The 18357-nt window shown below is 36.9% G+C and overlaps 1 protein-coding gene across 2 annotated transcripts in view; it reads right to left on the reverse strand.

Moving 5' to 3' along the window:
* Positions 1-18357, reverse strand: part of DARS1 (aspartyl-tRNA synthetase 1) — a 35509-nt gene that overhangs the window by 5831 nt on the left and 11321 nt on the right. For both annotated transcript variants that reach the window (XM_064435250.1, XM_064435251.1), the window contains 5 exons: positions 11218-11320; positions 9873-9953; positions 9339-9398; positions 2337-2448; positions 430-564 (listed from right to left, as the gene is read on the reverse strand). In XM_064435250.1, the coding sequence (XP_064291320.1) occupies positions 430-564; positions 2337-2448; positions 9339-9398; positions 9873-9953; positions 11218-11320 (491 nt within the window). The remainder of the gene's footprint in view (positions 1-429; positions 565-2336; positions 2449-9338; positions 9399-9872; positions 9954-11217; positions 11321-18357) is intronic.

Genomic DNA, 18357 nt, shown 5'->3' on the forward strand with positions numbered 1-18357 from the left:
ACTCATCTGTTAGTGATTAACAAGAAATTTAAGACCTTCTGAATTACCTGGAATTTTTTTTTTTGTTTTCACTGTTATTGACTTGTTTTCAGCATTTGAGGTCTTCAAAGAAAACTATTGTATTGCCACTTAAAGAGGCCATGTCCTATCAGCATTTAAGAAAGAGAGCATGGGACTGGAAATCATTCCTTTTTTAGTATTTACTGACAGTTAAAAGTAAGCTTGTTCTCAGTAATGTTCAGTACATGTACAGCAACTTCTCTGTCAACTTCACTGTCATCAGTCACCTCAACTGAAATTTGGTTTGGCAAGTGAAACTACACCAAGTGAAACTATTCAAAGACTTTGTGTGTGTGTTATCTTACTTGTACCACAGCTGCTAAAACCAAGGCACACTTCACACACTGCATAAAGCAAAGCTTTTCTTACCTGGCCCGACGCAGAAAACCTTTTCAAAGTCAGCACATATACACATCTGCTTGTACAGCTGCGGGGACTGAGCCAGGTAGGCACTGGTTTTGAAGTAGGATACAGTAAACACATTGGCTCCTCCTTCACTGGCAGCTGGAAAGCAAGTGCTTTTATAAGGAATTATTGAAATAAAATTAAGCAGTTATTAAAATAAAAATGTAAAAAATCAATTAGAGGTAGAATGATAGATTATTGGTCTTTTAAAATCAAAGAGATTTTTCTTCAAAACATATTAAAGGGAAAAGATGTATTTGCATCCATCCATTCATGCCAAGGTGAATTTTTTTGCAGCTCAGCACTTCACACCTTATCTTGAATTTCTGCAAATTTAGCTGGGGTAGCTTAAAGTGTTCCTGTTTCAGCTGATCTTCACCTTTGAGTGAGAACAGCAGAGAATACATATCTGTACTAACACATCTACCTGCACCCCACAGTTCTGTGGAAACCAATCCCTGCCAGTGGCTCAGGCTGCCAGGGGCTCACTGCAGAGTCTGAGATCCAAGTGCATATCCTGTTTTGCCAGGACCATGCTCTCTAACTGAAGGCATAAATATCTCTCACAGCCAATCCCAGATTTACCAGAGGGCATGAGCCAAAGCTATAAAGCTTTTTCTCAGTTTGAGGCAATTTTCATAGACAGCTACAGGAACAAGGATCACATGCATTTCCCTTACTGCAAAGCACCTACCAAAACTGCATCACTTCACCTTGCCAATTCCCAGTGTGTGACATGAGAGGTGCAGTGGCCTAACACAAGTAACTTTTAAAAACCTCAAATCTTAAAACAGTTATGATGTTTAAATTGGAAGTTTAGTAAGGATTGCATTGACTTGACTTAGTTAATTTTACAAAATATGTTCTCATCCAAATAATGGGATACTTGCTTGTTTCCAATGGGACACTGCACACTTCCTCAAAGGTCTTACATAAATAAACCACTTGGAAGCCTTTTAACACTTCATACTATATAATTTTATAGGAAAAAGCCATCCAATCTTCTCATTCAATGACACTTTTCATGTTGAAAGAACAGCTGCTTACATGCATTTTTTTAAAAAGCCTACTTTTTATCTCAATCAAGAGATGTCTTCCAAAATATTAATACAGAAGCATAAAATTCTGTAAGCAAGACATGCACTTTATGAATTTACATACAATAACACAGTAACACACAAATGTTCTGCTCTGACTTTCCATACCACGTAACTTAGTGGCATCAACAAAACCTCAAAGAGCACCAGTAAGATGGAAGAAAAACTTCCATCAAAATCCTAAATTAAGCCATTGGACTTTTGATAACAATACAGCAAATCAAAAGAACTAGAAGCAAAATCTACATTTCACACTTTAAGGCTGAAGCTGTCATTCCACATTTCCAAAAAGAAAAAGGTCTACCACCGTCTATTCTGCCACATTCTCATTGCTAAAGAAGTGACAAATTGTATCATATAATGGCATCATTTTTTATACCATATGTTTGTTGCAACATCTTTATGATGGAATATGCTTTTAATCTAAATTAGATTGTTTTTTTTTTAATACTGAGAATGGAACAGGCAGTGCTCAACACTGAGAACACTGATTTGAAGAATAATGCATATGACCATAATTAAACATTCATATGCATAGCAAACTACATAAATCAGGTATATATATATAATTTTTCTTGTAATTCTTTTAATAGCCTAAGTCAGGAGAAAAGTAAAGACCATCTCTGACACCTGCTAGAAGTTTGCTATGTTGCATCTAAGCTAGAAAGAAAATTTATATTTTTTAAATAAAAACTTACTAAAATTTGTCAGATAGGTACACTGAGCAACTACAAAAGAAGCACACCTGCAGCTGCTGGATCACATATACAATACCTGAAATGATTTTGGGAGTCTGAATTTCCACAAATCCCTTGCGAATAAGAGTTTCTCGGAAAAGCTGACAAATGCCAGACTGAAGGCAGAAGATTGCCTGACTAGTGGAGGTCTACAAGAAGAAGATAAAATAATGAATCCTATGTTAGTTTTTCCTGACTCTATTACTTCTTCTGGACAGCTGGAAGGATGAATTCCTTCCCTCGGGAATACCTGATTATTGTAGCTGCCTAAACAATGAAAAGTGTGAATCCACAATTGTCTGTTACACAGAAGGAAACAGGAAAGAAAACCAGAGAAATTATTAATTTCAATTTATAGCATATTCAGTGATAAACAAGGCACTATGGTCAATTCTACATTTAAAAACAACCCCTGATTTATAAGATGTGCTTCTGCAAATAAAGGTTTTATAGTAAGGTAAGTAAGTAAGTAAGTAAGAAACTGAATAAAAGTACTAAATCTATTAAAAAGCTTTCAGCACACTGAACTAGAACACCTGCACAGTGCACAACAAAAGCAAAGTCATTAATATCTTAAATAAAGTAGAAATGTCTGTCTGTTAAACACTACCAAGTACAATATTTTTCATGCAAAAACACAGCCACATGTTAACCATGTACAACACTGCCACAAAAACAACCAAAACCCAGGGTCTACACTTCCAACATTTAAGCAGCCCACATAACACCTGTTGATATGAGCTGCAGTTCTTTTTTTACTTTACTTTAAAAGTAAATTTAGCTGAAAACAGAAGTAGATTTAACTAAATTGATTTTATTTTTTTGTTTATGCACGTGACACAACTGAGCTGTTCATCTGGGTTAGCAAATACCTACACTGAACATTCCTGGGACACTTTTGGCATGAAGAATAAAACAACCACCTTGGTGGCTGTTGCAAAGACTGCAAGGTGTCAGCACTGAAGCCATATCTGATTTTGTGCTTTCAGCATCTCAAACGTGACAGTGAGCAACCTAAAAGGGTACAAAAAGACCAACAAGTTCCTGCAAAGGAGCAAGAGAACGGTTCTTTACGCCAACCTGCGTCACAGCACTGTTTACTTCTCTTTCTGAACAGCACCCAGCTCTTCAGTCAGGGTTAGAAAGGCCTTGTGGGCTTTCTCACATGACTCCTCTACCAAACCACAAAACAAAAAACCCCCAACCTAAACAAATTATATAAGCAGCCAAATTTAGACAGACAGTCAGTAGAAACGCTGAAATAAAGCTACAGCCATCATCTCTGCAAGATAAAGACATCCCTTTACTACCAAACCCAAAGAGAAAACTGCAGTAGTACTGCAGATCTGGAGCTGGTTAGAGTTATTTGCCATTTTAGCTGACCAATGAAATAGTTCAGGCTGGTATGTGGTTGAGACTAGTAAATAATAGCAGTTCTCACTGTCTGATAAACCACATGTCTGATAGACCACAGCCACTACTCAAATGTTCAAAATTAAGGAAATGAGGTTTTGAGCAACAGTTACAAAAGTACCCTAAAAGTTTTTCACCTTTTTCACACTGGTCTCCCAGAACAAGACATATGGTAAGACTCTGCCTGAGTTATGGGCATAATTTGGCAGTGTTACATCCAGGTACCAGGATGATTCAAAGGGACTTTTTCTTCTTAACCATCTCCTACTTGAAAAGTGAAAGAGTTGAAAACTTTAAGTCACATTTGAGTTTCCCAATTAAGTTTTTGATGGACTAGACACATCTAAAATTGCTAAGAGAGATTTTTAACATTAACATAAAGCAGGATAGAAGCAATGCCTCTTCCACCCTTGGTGTGAGCCAACAGCAGTTTCATGCCAGTGCAGGTGACAATGCATAAGTCAAACAGCCCCAGGAAAAAAAGAAAACTGGTTGCTAAACCCAGTCTGAAAGCAATTACATGGTGTGACCTAAAACTGTGCACAAAACCAGAGCCAGCCAATACCCAACACAGCTCTCCAGTAACAAAGGTTGGTTAGGTGGTAACTCCTCCTGCCCTTTGTGAGGATGCAGGACAAGGATTCTGTCTTCCTAAATCACTTACCCATTGTAAGTTAGGCTTAGAAACAGCATTTATGAAAGCAGCCAAATTCACAGCATTGGACACTGAAGCTTTTATTTAACTGCAGACCAAGAACAAGCAGCAATTCTCCATACTTCAAATTAGATCTGACAAGACCACTCTTCTTTCACCAAAGGTGGCTGAGTTTCACTGTCCACTCATTCAGAGACTGCCAACATGGATGACTGTTGGGAATTTGTGATACTGCAGCCTCTTTTTAAGAACTAAACAGACCCACAAGACATCTGAGATAAGCTCCTAAAGAACTGCATCTGACAATCTGCAGTGGAGTCAAATCAATGACCAGAAGGTTTATGTGCCACTACAATTTTCAAGTATTTTAAAAATTAAGAAAAAAACTTTTCAGATTTAATAACATTCTTTGCACTGGTGTGATGTTCAGAACACAAAGAGAACAAATGCATTTGAAGAAAGTAATTCAGTGGCTGAGATACTGGTATATATAGCAATGTTTGTACAATGATAAGTAACACAGTCACAGTCTGAACTTCCACACTTGGGTACAATACAGCAAACTGAAGACAGAGACAACTGTCAAAATTAAATAATTTTTACCTTTGCCTTAAAATAAGATTTTGCAGTGGCATTCTTTTTGTGTAGTGTTTACTCCAATAGGAACCCTTCCACATACATATTGACAAACTATCTTATCTGAGACTATGGCAAGGACAGTCAATATTGCTTCATGAATTAATCAGAAACAGAAACAAATTTATGACAATTAAATGCTGTAGCAGTTAACAATGTTAATGTTTTAACTCAGTCTGCAAAGTTAATTTTACAGAAAAACTCACTACTTTCAATAATCACCTTTGTTACAGCAAGCAGAAGAAAAGTTTAGGGAACAATGCTGAAGTATGAGTTTCAGTATAAACCTCACTTTAATTTCACCTGTGTGTTTATTATTCAGGTGCCATGAAGGAAGACTTTAATGATAAAACTGAGCACTGTAAGCTTATAAAACCTATCACTTTTCATTTGGCACAAGCTGGAGTGTCAGAACAGCCACGTGTGCTGCCAAACGTTTTTCAGTGGAATTGAGGGCAGTTCACACCAACACGATTGTATCTCAGAGGTGAGACCCACGCACAGACTTGAAAAGTTGTTAACTTTCTTTTTACTCTCACATCAGCTGCAGAATTTATTCTGCTCTCCCCTCATTTCTGCTTTTCTGTTTGCCTGCTGCAGCTACCAATCTTCCACCAAGAACAACCATAAATACATAATTGGCTAAATAATGTAATCTATATTCTTTTAAGTAGTATAGATTATTTTAAATAATTTTAATTGCAATTCCTCCACTATATACAAGTGAAGGCTTTGCTAGGAAACAGAATTTATCTAAAATAACATGTTTTGTAACCCCAAGGTGACTGAAATGAACTTTTATTCAAATTTCAGTACTACTTATAGAACAAGAATATATGAACATGGAATTTGTAGTCTAAATGACTGGGACTGTGTATGTACACACTGCCAAATCACTGCCCACAAGAAAATGAGCTGTACATTTGCTTGTTCATTACAGCTTGGATTCCGTCAGGAAAAACACAGCTTTTGCAATGAGGAAATTGAATCCAACACAATGAAATCAAACTTGAAGCAATCAAGCATTTGGAAAGAAAGTGCATTAAGATCAGTGTACAGCTGGATTATCACAGTCTGATATCCATAAACTACTAAAGACACAGTTTAATGTTAATGCTCTACCCTGAGCAACACAAACAGGGTAATACTGACCCTAAAAAGGCTTTGCTTTGGTCTCAGTGAGCTGGGCTATCACAGACACAACTGTAGCACAGGACTGCAAAAAGGCATATAATTCAAGTCACATTTATCTCAACAGATACTGTTGAGATAAAAGTCCTGCTGAACACAAAAAATAAACCAGAGCAAGGACATCAGTCAGGTGCATTGCAAACCTGGGTGAATCTGAATTTTCTTTCTTCAGACTTTTTCACAGACAAACTGAGAAATAAACCCCGAGAATTAGTGTTTCTTTCACTTGTCTTTTCTTCCTTAATTTTTTTAAACAATGTAAAACTGGAGGAACCTGAATTAATATTTTTAAGAAGCAAACTACAAGAACCAGTGTTTCACTGGTCTTTTCTTCATTACTTTTCATGCATCACAGAACTTCATTAAATACAGCTTCTGCAAGTCTTTTTACAGACAGAAGTCTACACACCACCAAATATTTCAGTGAAACTTCAGAACAGCAGAAAAGTAAAGATTTAAAAACACAGTCAGTGCTCTCTCTACTTTGCCCTTTTTAACTGTTGTTAAGTGAATGGTAAATCAAACATCTCTATGATCAAGTGGTTTGACTTTCATTAAGGATTGTGAAAAACAGATACTTAGGTCAACAGTGGTTTCCTCACAGTCACCTGTGGTTATGTGAAAGAAAATCTAGTCCATACAAGGACTTGTCTTTCTTCTTACCTTTCTCTAAAATCCCAACTTTTTTACTCCAAGGGTGTGGATCTGTATTTTATGAGTTAACCCACCAGGAACAGACTCATTCTTCTCCAGTAATCATGCTTTGGAAATGATTTTCAAAATCCCTTAGCCCAAAATAATCACCATTTTCTCTCCATACCTCACAATAACAACTACAGCAGTAGCTTGGCATCTTCTCATTTAAGAGTATTTCCCACCCCCAACCTTGAAAAAAACTGAATTATGAGACACTTTTGAGAGATCTTTGTCAACAAACAAAATGCAAGATTGGTAATAATTCACTGCAATACTCAGTCTATTTCCACATGCACACAAGAGTGGAAGTCTTGCAATCTTTGCAACATACTTTGCATCCTTCATCTCCATTAATGTAATTTCCTTATTATTAATTACACTCCTTGTATTGCATGATAATAAAACCTTCCTTGGTATACATCATAGCTGGATGGACTGATGTTATTTTCAGAAATCCATTTCTTTCATTCATGTAATAACTGAGTTTCCCAGCTCCACGTCATCATGACTTGGCCCTATCCAGTTAACTCCTTTGTTAACCACTATTTAAAATTAGCTAATTACTTCACAGCTTTAAATACTGTGTTTAAATGGACACAAATTATTTTAGTTGCATACAAACAACTTTTTTTAGTCTGAGCCTAACAGAGATCTATGCATTTAGTTCGGTAAATCCTTCTCAAAATAGCAACATCTCCATTTTTGATGTTCAGTGACTTCTGTCTTCCTTAAAATCTGGGGCTAGATTATACATTTAGCTGTGGCTGGACTTCCTCCCACACTTGTAGGAACAGACCATCACAGCATCTCTAATGTCCTACTGCTCTACTGAGAAAGATATTTCAGAAGTATTGGGATGGTCATGCTGAACTACTGCATGTTTACAGGGGCAGAACTTTAGTCCAGCCCTCTCCATTCCATCTCCATTTTTTATTCTGGCATGAGTCTCCCATCTTTTTCCATTACTATTTACCTTCATCAGCTTTGCTCTGCAGATGCCTTCAACTGATTACAGCCAAGGATACCTCCAAGCCATTTTCACCAGCATTCTTAAATGCCATTCCCTTTGCATAATTTCTCTGTTCTCTTTGGGCCTCATGGCTCCTTTCAGTTTATTATACAGGTGTTTCTTCAATATAATGGATTTTCTTAGGTTTCTCTGGAGTGCTGTTGGTTATTTTTATTCATCACCAGATGTTCAAGTAAAGCCTGCAGTTCAAGCATCCCAGATTTCTCCCTTCAATTCAGTACGCTATCTTACCACTATCATAAGCTGATGATCCTCCAAATGATTTTCACTTTCAATCATTAGTATAGAATTCTTTTCATTAAAGGCTTAATTTAAGACATTAAGAGACCAATATGACAAGACACTGAGCACCCTGAAAAGTAACCACAGACTGAAGTTACTCAGTATGGTACATAAAGTCAAGCGAAAGGCAATTAACTTTGGTACAAGTAAAACAATTGACATAAGTAGTTTTAGTTGCTGAAATAAGGAGATCAGATGTTGAAAAGCTCTAAGTCTCTCAGTGCCTGAACTTTTCCAAATCTTCCAATAAATTACTTTTTTGTTTCATTTCTCAGGTGCAAAGATTGATTTACTGAGAAAATGCCATTATCAAGAACTGTGAAGGCAGTACTAGGTATCAAAAAAATGAGCTAAGCATAGTCTTCATTCAGTGTTGACTAAAATTTTATTGTGGAGAGCCTAAAATGGCTAAAAGCCTAGGAAAAGGCCAAGATGCCTCAAGTCAGTAATGCTTAGTTCGTTACACACTTAAGTGTTAGCTGCTGTTTCATAAAAAAAGAATCAAAGTTCTGTAAGTAATTTAGCAAAGAGTATCTTGCTGCTGATCAGAAATGGAAAGTATTTCTGAGGTCTATGAATTCACAGAAGGTTGGGTCTCTATCACCTGGATAAAGAAAGCTGTTTCAGGAAAAAAAGGAAAATACTTGAATGCTGTGGAAACAACAAAGACAATGAGATTGGTATTATGGGCTGGTGAATTTCTCTGGCAAGGCACACATTACAGCACCTCAACAGCCTGTTAAAACTCAGAACTCCCATCTTATACTTCAAGCTCTTTACAGGTTTTGGATAACAAAAACTTCATCTGAGAAAAAAATGTTTCTAAATTGTCCTTATTCAGTCACCTTTGACTTTTGCAGCTAAACAGCCCAGGTGTACACAGCCACATGTCAAATCATAATTTGCCTTTGAACTACCAATATATGTTCTTTAATTAATGTCAATAAAGGTGAAGATTTAGGATTCCAGAATCCTGTGCTTTTATAGTACCATTCAAAACCACAAAAACACACTGTTACTTTTTCTTCTGGCTAACAATACAATTCCATCAAATCCATGACTTTCAATGCTTTGTGGATAAGAAATATGAAGAATAAACACGTGCATACAAGCCTGCATCACTGCATGTTTCTTACCCTTAGATCAATGATTCTGTTGTCCAGTCTTGTATCTTGGTTTACAGTAGCTCTTCCATCCTAAACAGTTGCACAAAAGCACATAGTGAATACACACATATCCAAAAAATAAACAAAAACAAAACTTAAAAAAACCAAAATCAATAGAGAAAAACACCCTCTGGCTACAAGCCAAGGGTTATTTCTATGTTAAGCTGAACATCTAGATCATTCTAGAAAGAACACAGAGCAAACTGGCAGCATAGAAAAGTTCAAGGTGTAACTTCTCCCAGAGGTCACAGGCAGAACCCAACTATGAGGATGCATCAGACACACACACACACGATTGGAAACCCTCTGGTTTTGACCTTCTATTGCAGTTCAGCAGACATCAAAGCTATAGAGATGCTGAACACAGTTCTGGATAGCACAAAGGAAGTAAAATGCAAACCTAACAAAGCCCCAGCATCACCACATTAAGGAAGTTGCTTGGCTTTCGTGCTTTTGTTCAGCTACAAAGACAATAAAAAGCATTTGAGGATGCGAAGTTTTCACCTCCTCTCCTTCCACTTCTGGTCGAACAGCATCATCCAGCTGTAAGGGCAGCCGGGGTTCAGCAGAACTGATCACATAGATCTGAAATTGAGAGAGAACAGAAATAGCATGAGGCTCTGCTCCAAAGGAGGTGTGATTTACAAAAGGATATTTCTAGCAGAGACTTGAAACAGTGTTTGCATAGGCTACTGGCTCTAGGGCTGTGATTTTATTCCAGTACTTGAGATACATTGTGCATTCTCATGACAATACTGAAGCGCTTAGTTCTTGCCTTCCCTTTGAAAGATTTGAAGTATCTTTTTTTTCTTCTGGGAAGCACCAGACTGAGCAAGTTCATACAGCCTGAGGGACAAGCCTTTTGGCATGAATGCCAGCTCTGAATATACCAGATTTCACTGAGTTTTAGTTTCTGATTCCAGCAAGATCATCCTCTTCTTCTCCTTGTTAATGTACCATTTACTTATCTGAATACAGCTGAAAGAGCTATTTCAGACTCAAAAATGTATGAGATAACTAAAATACAATCGGAGAATGAAAACCACCTTGCTGTGCCTTATGGTCTACTATTGCTCCTAGAGGAGCAGTGAATTTGATGTTCTCTCAGAAAAATCAAGCATAGGATAATCTGCACACATATTAAAACATGTTTCTTCAAAATCTGCAGATTTTTCCCAATGCTGTTAGCTAAGATTTACCTCACTGCTATAATAGCCATTGTGCTCTAATCCTGAGGTGACTGGGTTTCAGCTGTATTGTAGGCATACAGTTTAGTTAAAAACCTTTAAAAGAAAAGGATATTACATAAAGGTTTAAATATGCTTTCTATTTAAACAAATTATAAAGTTACACTTCCTCCAGCCCTACAGCACAAGCTCCAGGAACTTTAGATTTCAAAAGTTTCCATACTGTTAAGCCACTGAGAGTTTATTTCTGTGAGAATTATGTATTGCAGTCCATTGTACTGAGGGGAAGATTGTAACTCCGATAAAGAAGAAAACTCCTGACTTCCACTTAAAAAGAAGCAGACTTTTTATTCCAGAATCTACTGCAGTTAAGAATCAAAAACTAGAATTACAAGCTTTTCTAGCAAAATTGTTCCAGAGAGATATTTTATTTTACTTAATACTATAATTCAAATGGCAGATTTGGGAAATATAAACTCCAAGTATCTTAAAACAGAAGTGTTTCATTTTTACATATAAAACACTGGAATTTGTAATTTAAAGCAGTTTACTTCTCTGACATGGGATTCCTTACTGACAAAATTTTATGTATGTAGGCAGACAGTCTCAACAGATAATCTATCAAACCATTAACCAGTGCTCCATTTGCTTCAAAAATTTACCCTTTGAACATGAAGCTCAACGTCTTGCTGAGTACAGCCTCCAACTTTCTGATATGCCTTCCTCACAACGCCTTCGACGTCCACAATGCTCTCTTTGGTGATGCTGGCAATAAAGAGAGGACAGAAGGCTCAGTAAGTTCCACTGCACACCGAGCATTCATGCACTGCATGGACTGCTGAACAACAGAACAGAGTCAAGGATCTGAAGGCACTTTTATATCTAACAACTGATTAATAAAGGAGTTTGATGAAATATCCCCAGCCACAATGAATTCAAACTTGATGGAAAATTTGAGAGGGAAAGAATTATGACTGAGTTCATTGCTCTGTGTGTTGTTTATGCACAAACTGAGAAGTGGCAGAGCTCTTTTTCTAGGCCACAGACACTCTTCTATGTGTCAGCTGATGCAATTATCTGCAAGATGTGTCTTCACCAGCAGAACAACAAACTGAAGGGAAGTCCTAGGACTGAAGGGGAAAATCAAAACTAGTTCAGCTTGTTTAAACTACATGACTTGTTACTGAAAGATGCAAGATGCTCCAAAGTAATTTCTCTGTGACAGGGGACATCCTAACTGCTCCCCACTAACAGTCACTAATAGTACATCTGAACACCACACACCATCCTGAAAGTCTTCCAAATATATGATATAAAGAATGTGTGCTATAAGCAAACAATAACAAAAGCCTCAAGAGTTAGAAGTGAGAAAAGAATTTGTATGAGCAGTTTTTATTTACACATTTAAGGTACTGGAGTTTAAACCAGCACTTTTCTACAGATCATCTCACCCTCACTGGAAATATATATTCCCTGTGTCTCTCTGTTAGCTCACAAGAGGCCAAATATCTAAAAATACTACTTTCCTTTTTAGGAAAACTAATGTTACAATTAATCTTTCACTTGTGAGTCCTTCTTGAAAAGCTGCAAGGCACTTTATGTACATCACTTGACCACCTAAGCCCTTAGACAGCAGGAAAGCATCAGACCCCACAATTTAACTGCAAACAGCAAGATGTGAGTGAGGATGTCATCAGACAAGCTGGCCACTGCTAAAAGCAGCAAAGCAAAGAGCCATTAACAACCCTCAACTTTGCAAGGCTGGCACTTTTTTTAGTTTAAATAAAAATGTTGAAAAATCTGATGATATTAAAGTAACAACGGAAAATTCAAGAATCAAATTCTCAAAACCTACCAGCGGCACTATAAGTAAATTCCAATTAACTAAAAAATAAAAAGCCAAATTTGAGTATTTTAGCTGATTACACTTTTTTTATGGTAATACTTTCAGGTGATAGAACTTATTAGCTGCTCTAAAGTTAATACAGACAAGGATGCTTCATATGCTTGACTTGCTTAACCATTAGGTAATTCCATGTACTGCATTAAACTCATGAACAGCGTGTTCTTCTGGCACATTTACACTTTGGAAGAGCTACAGCTGCTCAAATCACGACTAAATTTGTACAAAGCAGAGGCTAAGAGCAGGCTTTAAATAAGAATCCATTTAGTTATGGGTGAGCCTCCATTTCCATTAGTTTAGCAGAGGTAACAAATATGAGAAAGGATAATTGAAATGACACTAAGTGCTTCCAAGTACCTTCTATGACAAATGATTCTGTTTGAAACTCCTCACAGACTGTGGAACCAATACAGTGCTTTGGATGTAAGAGGGTGTGATCATCTATGACAACATATGATGCTAAACCAGTATTAAGAGTAACCATAATTTCCCTTTGCTTTTCAAATGTGTGAATGTTTAAAAGAATTAAAGTTTTACTCTTATGTGAACTTTTCCCTAAAAAGTTTTCTATTTTTCCTGCTTCCTTTTCCATGTCAACATTTTGGCAAATGTTCAGAAAACACTACTAATGACATGAATAGCACTGTCTTCACTGAAAATAGCAGTTTCTAATCTGCTGAATAAAAGCCTTCTCAGTAATAACAGCAAATAATGTTTTAAACTTATTGAAGGAAATTCTCCATGCCGTGGGAAAAAAATAGTTAAATACAAATGTGCTGTAAGGACTCTTAATTAGATTGGTGATCCCATGGATGAGAACTGTTAGTGAAGTCTGTACAGAGCTCTATCAGAACATGCAAGGAATTCAAGACATGCAAAATGGTATCAGGTTAAAAATACAGGAAGAAACTGACTTTTACATCACTGAACTGCAATGTTGCTTTGCAAACTTGCATAACTTTAAAACTTTGCACACAGAATAAACGGAGCTTTCTCTCCATTTCTACACTGGAATTGAAATTACATGTGTCTTGATCTGGAACATATTTAAATCTGTAGCATTCCTTAGTCACTACATTTGCCACAATTTTAAGATGTATTTCAACTGAGTTCCTAACTGTGTAGGTCTCTGTAACCAAATATTCTCTGTAACCAAAGAAATTGCCTGGGCACACAAAAGCACTAGGAAGGGTCCTACTGCATGTGACCATCTTTGTATTTATAAACATCCATCATCTCCTCTAAACTTTCAGTTGATAACTAAAAAATGTGCTTTTCCTCATTTAAACTCCACATTTAATCCAGCATGAAAATAAAAGCTCGTGTTTTGAGTTCTGTTTGAACCATGCTCAGCAAGACCTAGAGCTGGAAGTGTCTGAAGTCCATAACACTGCATCAAACATAAACTACAGAAACCTGGAAGGTGCTGCTTTGATCCCAACAGGTAACTCCAAGGATGTGACTGAAATAGCATTTTCAGTTCAAGTTACAACAAGGAACAAGATGTTTTAATAAAATGCCAGTAACTACAGCAAAGCATTCTCCACAGCAGCAGGAATCTAGGTGATTTTTGATAAAATTCCCCTGGGTAACAAAAAGCCCCTTAATACCAACAAAAGTGAACAAGTAGCAGAAAAACATGCCAAAGCATCACCATTTCCATTAAGGACAACAACATTTATACCTCTAATTAATATTACCAGGGACTAGAAACTAAAGTAGGATGCAAAAGGCATTAAGACAAATTACATCTTTACATCGTTTTAATATTTAAGTATATAGACTCATTAAGTCCAACAATAAAAATTTTCTCTTTATAGGAAACTATTTTGTATTTTGTAATGTTCAAAAACAATCAAGATTATAATTTCTAAAGTGTCCACTAGATGCCTTATGTCCCTTTTAATTAGCTGCATGTCTATTAGCCAAGACTTTCTCTTTTAACCACAGGATTGCACTTGCAGTCTTTATAACAACATCTTTCATCAACAGCTCATGTTGCAAGCTGAACCCTATGCTGGCCTCCCAAAGTGAATGACAATCAACATTTTCTTGGTCAAAAGCCCAAAGAATAGGAAGAAATTTGGTTATTTACAGATTTTAAATAGAAAATGTTTACTTCTTCTATACTACCTATACTTATTCTGGCATTTTGTTGTTTTTTCTTCAACACCTTTCTGTAAGAAGACTGCACAAATTACATTAATACATCATTAAATTAAAAATATTAAATAATTGTCTTAATTTGTAATAATCAATGATCCTTTACCTGAATGCCAGTGAAAGTGAAGGCACTGATTTATTTTCAAAAAAGGAGTGCATTTTTAAGTAGTAAAGAGTATAAACATTTTGTACTCAACAAGAGCAACTGTAATCCTGCCTGCACAAATATAGCAAGTATGCATGATGCTCCCTGAAAGAAAATTATCTGACCTTGTATACAAAAAGGCCAGGTAAACACCTGTTCTTGTTATCTTCATTTTAAATGTAATGATTGGTTTCTTATACCAACATTCTAACACTTGGTTGAACCTGGGTATCTTCTGGGGAAAAAAGAAGCCAATCTGCTTTTAAAGATTTTAAGTAACAAAATTCACAATGAATTTTTAATAATTTTCACTAAAAACCTACACTTTATTTCCTTTCTAAATTCCCCTAATTTCATGCTCTCTTCATTGCATCCTGTCATACCTTTGTATCTGTAATGTAAAAACCCCCTCTGGCAGAAAACCTTGCATAGCACCACCAGACTGGGATTTAAATCACTCACTACTTTCTCCAGGACAGAACAGTTTTCCTTAGTTTCACAGAAGGCAGATTTGCCTGACCATGTATCATTTCTTCTTGCAACTTCACCATCAACCTTTTCCAATCTAACATGTGTTCAGATACAAAGACAACAGAAGTGGACAAAATATTCCAGAATTGCCTAAAACCAGGCACATATTACATTAATGCTGTTTTCCAGAAGTCACAGAACTGCATGGGCCCCTGTCAAGTCAGTTATCTATCACAACCTCACATTTCACTCTGCACATTTTTATGTATTAATCCTGAACAGCCATAAAATCTGACCAAACAATCACAAATATACAAATTCACAATGAAGAGCTCTGAAGTGATTATTCTAAATGAACCCTGGTTACTACACACTCCTGAGTCCCTATTTACCAGTCCAATTTTTGTGTCACCAGCAAATTTAGCTGCAATTTGACGTTCTCCTCCAGTCTTTTGATATAAAAATTATACATAAATGGGTAAAGAAAACATCCTGCAATATCCAGCAGTCTTTCTGGTATTATCAATTTATCTAGCTAAAGAACTTACATATATTTTTCTACATTGTGAATTATTTTCATACAAATTAATAATTTTCCCCCCCTTCATTTTAATCTCTTTGCTGCCTTTTTACTCTCTAGTCTACTACAAAGATCCATCAAGGTACTTCCTGTGCAAGGGCAAATTTTTTGAGCAGCTAAATCAGAACTGTTAACCACCTCTCCCAACTGCTCTATCAGCTCACGTGGCTCTGGCAGAGGGGTGGCGGGAAAGGCTCAAGGCTGAGACAGAAAAGGAGAAAGAAAACCAAAACCAGCCACACCCCATGCTGGATGGAAAAAAGCAGGTTGATGAATTACTAAGATAAATTACTAACTGGCACCTCTAAAAGAGACAATTAACTGTTTCTTTTGTACAGCATCCCTTACAGGACTGGGCTAAACTGTTTTTTCTGATAAAAGACAGAAGAACAATTCCACAGCTGCCAATCCAGAATCTCAACTGGCTCTGTGCTATGTTTGTTTTGGAAGTTCAACTTGAAACTTTTCATGGTTAAACTCACAGCAATTTCTTTGTAAACCTGAGTTGAACCACTATAAAGTATCTTTCACTAAAAACTCACATTCTAATGATAATTGTGGTAATTACTGTATGAATGCTGCTGACCACAGAACATTATGAAAGTTCTTGGTTTCCATGTGCCAATATCTGAAAGAGGAACTGGTTTGTTTATAATTTATGAAAATTTGTACAAAAAAGATCATTATTTAATCAACTAAAATTAAAAATTCAAGATCCAGAATTCTGCAAACTATTTTAAATGAAGTTGTGGCCACAGTATGAAAATATGTAAAAATAGCACATGGGAAATATAGTTTATATACTATAAATATACAGTGAAAATATTTAAAAATTTAATTGAAATTGAAGATATTTGAGTTAAATGTTTTCTTCAAAAAATGTGTATTTCCTCATTTAACATGTAGGAAACGAGATGATAAAAAAAGGCACTGAGAAAGGGAGGGAAACAGGATAGTTATTTTTAGACATCTAAGCCCAGCCTCATCTGCTAGAATAATGGGATGACTGCAGAGCAGGTGAAAGCAGGCAGGGAAGTGACTGAGGACAGGCACGTACTGGGGCTCTGCTTCAGGTGCTGCTGACACAGTGACCCCACGTGCACTCACCAGCAGGGAACAGCAGCAGCCTCTGAAGGACAAGAGGCAGCTGCAGTGCCAACAGCAGACAGAACTGTAGGAGATGAAACACTGGAAAAAGTGAGAGCATGGCAGGATATCAGTAAAATAGGTTTGTTGGTGGGAAGGAATCCTGAAAAGATGACTGCACTAATGGTGTTAAAAAAAACCAAAAGCAAACCCCCAGAAGAAAATCCAGAAGGCTGTACCAGAGTTACACCACTCTGAGAACATGATGATGAGCAGGTAATCATTCAGAAGCACAAATAATAAGAGAAACATGAATGCTACAAAGTAAGTGAGGCTGAAGTACCAGGATTTGGCTAGCAAATGTTATCCCAAAAAAGGAGCAGAAGGAGAAGTCAAAACACAGTACAAACATCATCAGTCTGGCTACTCTGAGAATTCAAGTCTGTCTCATCAAGAGGGAAGATGACAGGGACTTGGGAAGAACCTAAGGATGAGGTTCTGCCTGATTCAACAGCTCACTGCTGCCAGAAGGGAAAGAAGCTTTACCCTCTCCTGTTTCCAAATACCCTCTTCCACTGCTTACCATTCCTTGTTAGTTCTTGACCTCCATCACCTAATTTAAATCTGGCAGAAAACTAATTGAGTAAAAAAAGATCAGTGAATCACAAAAAACCATCACAGAAGGTTTTTAAGTGGCAGTCAGCATATGGAAAAATAGAGTAAAGACCAGTTTCCTCTCATGAGTTCCTAACCACAAAGATCTACCAATCATGAAGTGCAAGAAATTCAGCTGTGAAGGGAAGAACCATGAAGAAAACTGAAAAAGAGAGATATTGGAGAGAACTGGAGAAGAGAAGAGCATGCATCACAACTTAAGAGTTGTTCCAGTGTTCTGCAGCACAAGTTTCTCGAGGGAGTACAGGCAGACTGTTGGGAGTTTTGAGGGAGATGAATTAGGGAACAAGTACATTATACACTTAATTCTTTTCAGAGATTCCAAGCGCTGGAGAGAACAAATCATTTCATGAAGAAACAGAACACTTCACTTTGGCTCCTAAACACCTGTGAACAGCATGTTTCACACTGGCACTGCCAGCGCTGAGCACCGCCAAACAACAAACACTGCTGGTTCTGTTTTCCTGTTGCCCTGAACCCCATCAGCAGAAGCATTATCCCAACCTTCTTAACTTGGCTTCTGGAAGTCTCCACTATAATGAATCTTTCCCCTCCCTGACATATTGAAGGTTGAAGGCTGTAGCACTTTTGCAGCTAATTAGTGGGGGCTCCCTTCCCAGGCATCAGAGTAGTGCCAAGAACTACACAGAAGCAACTCAAGTGCCACATGCTAAACATATTCTGCAGAATTAATCCACATTTCTATTTGTGAACAAGTAGATAGACATTATTAAATCTCTACTGTTAAACACATTTGTCACACAAGCCTATTTATTACA

Source organism: Passer domesticus, chromosome 10, assembly GCF_036417665.1.
Source record: "Passer domesticus isolate bPasDom1 chromosome 10, bPasDom1.hap1, whole genome shotgun sequence".
NCBI classification, from domain to species: Eukaryota; Metazoa; Chordata; class Aves; order Passeriformes; family Passeridae; genus Passer; species Passer domesticus.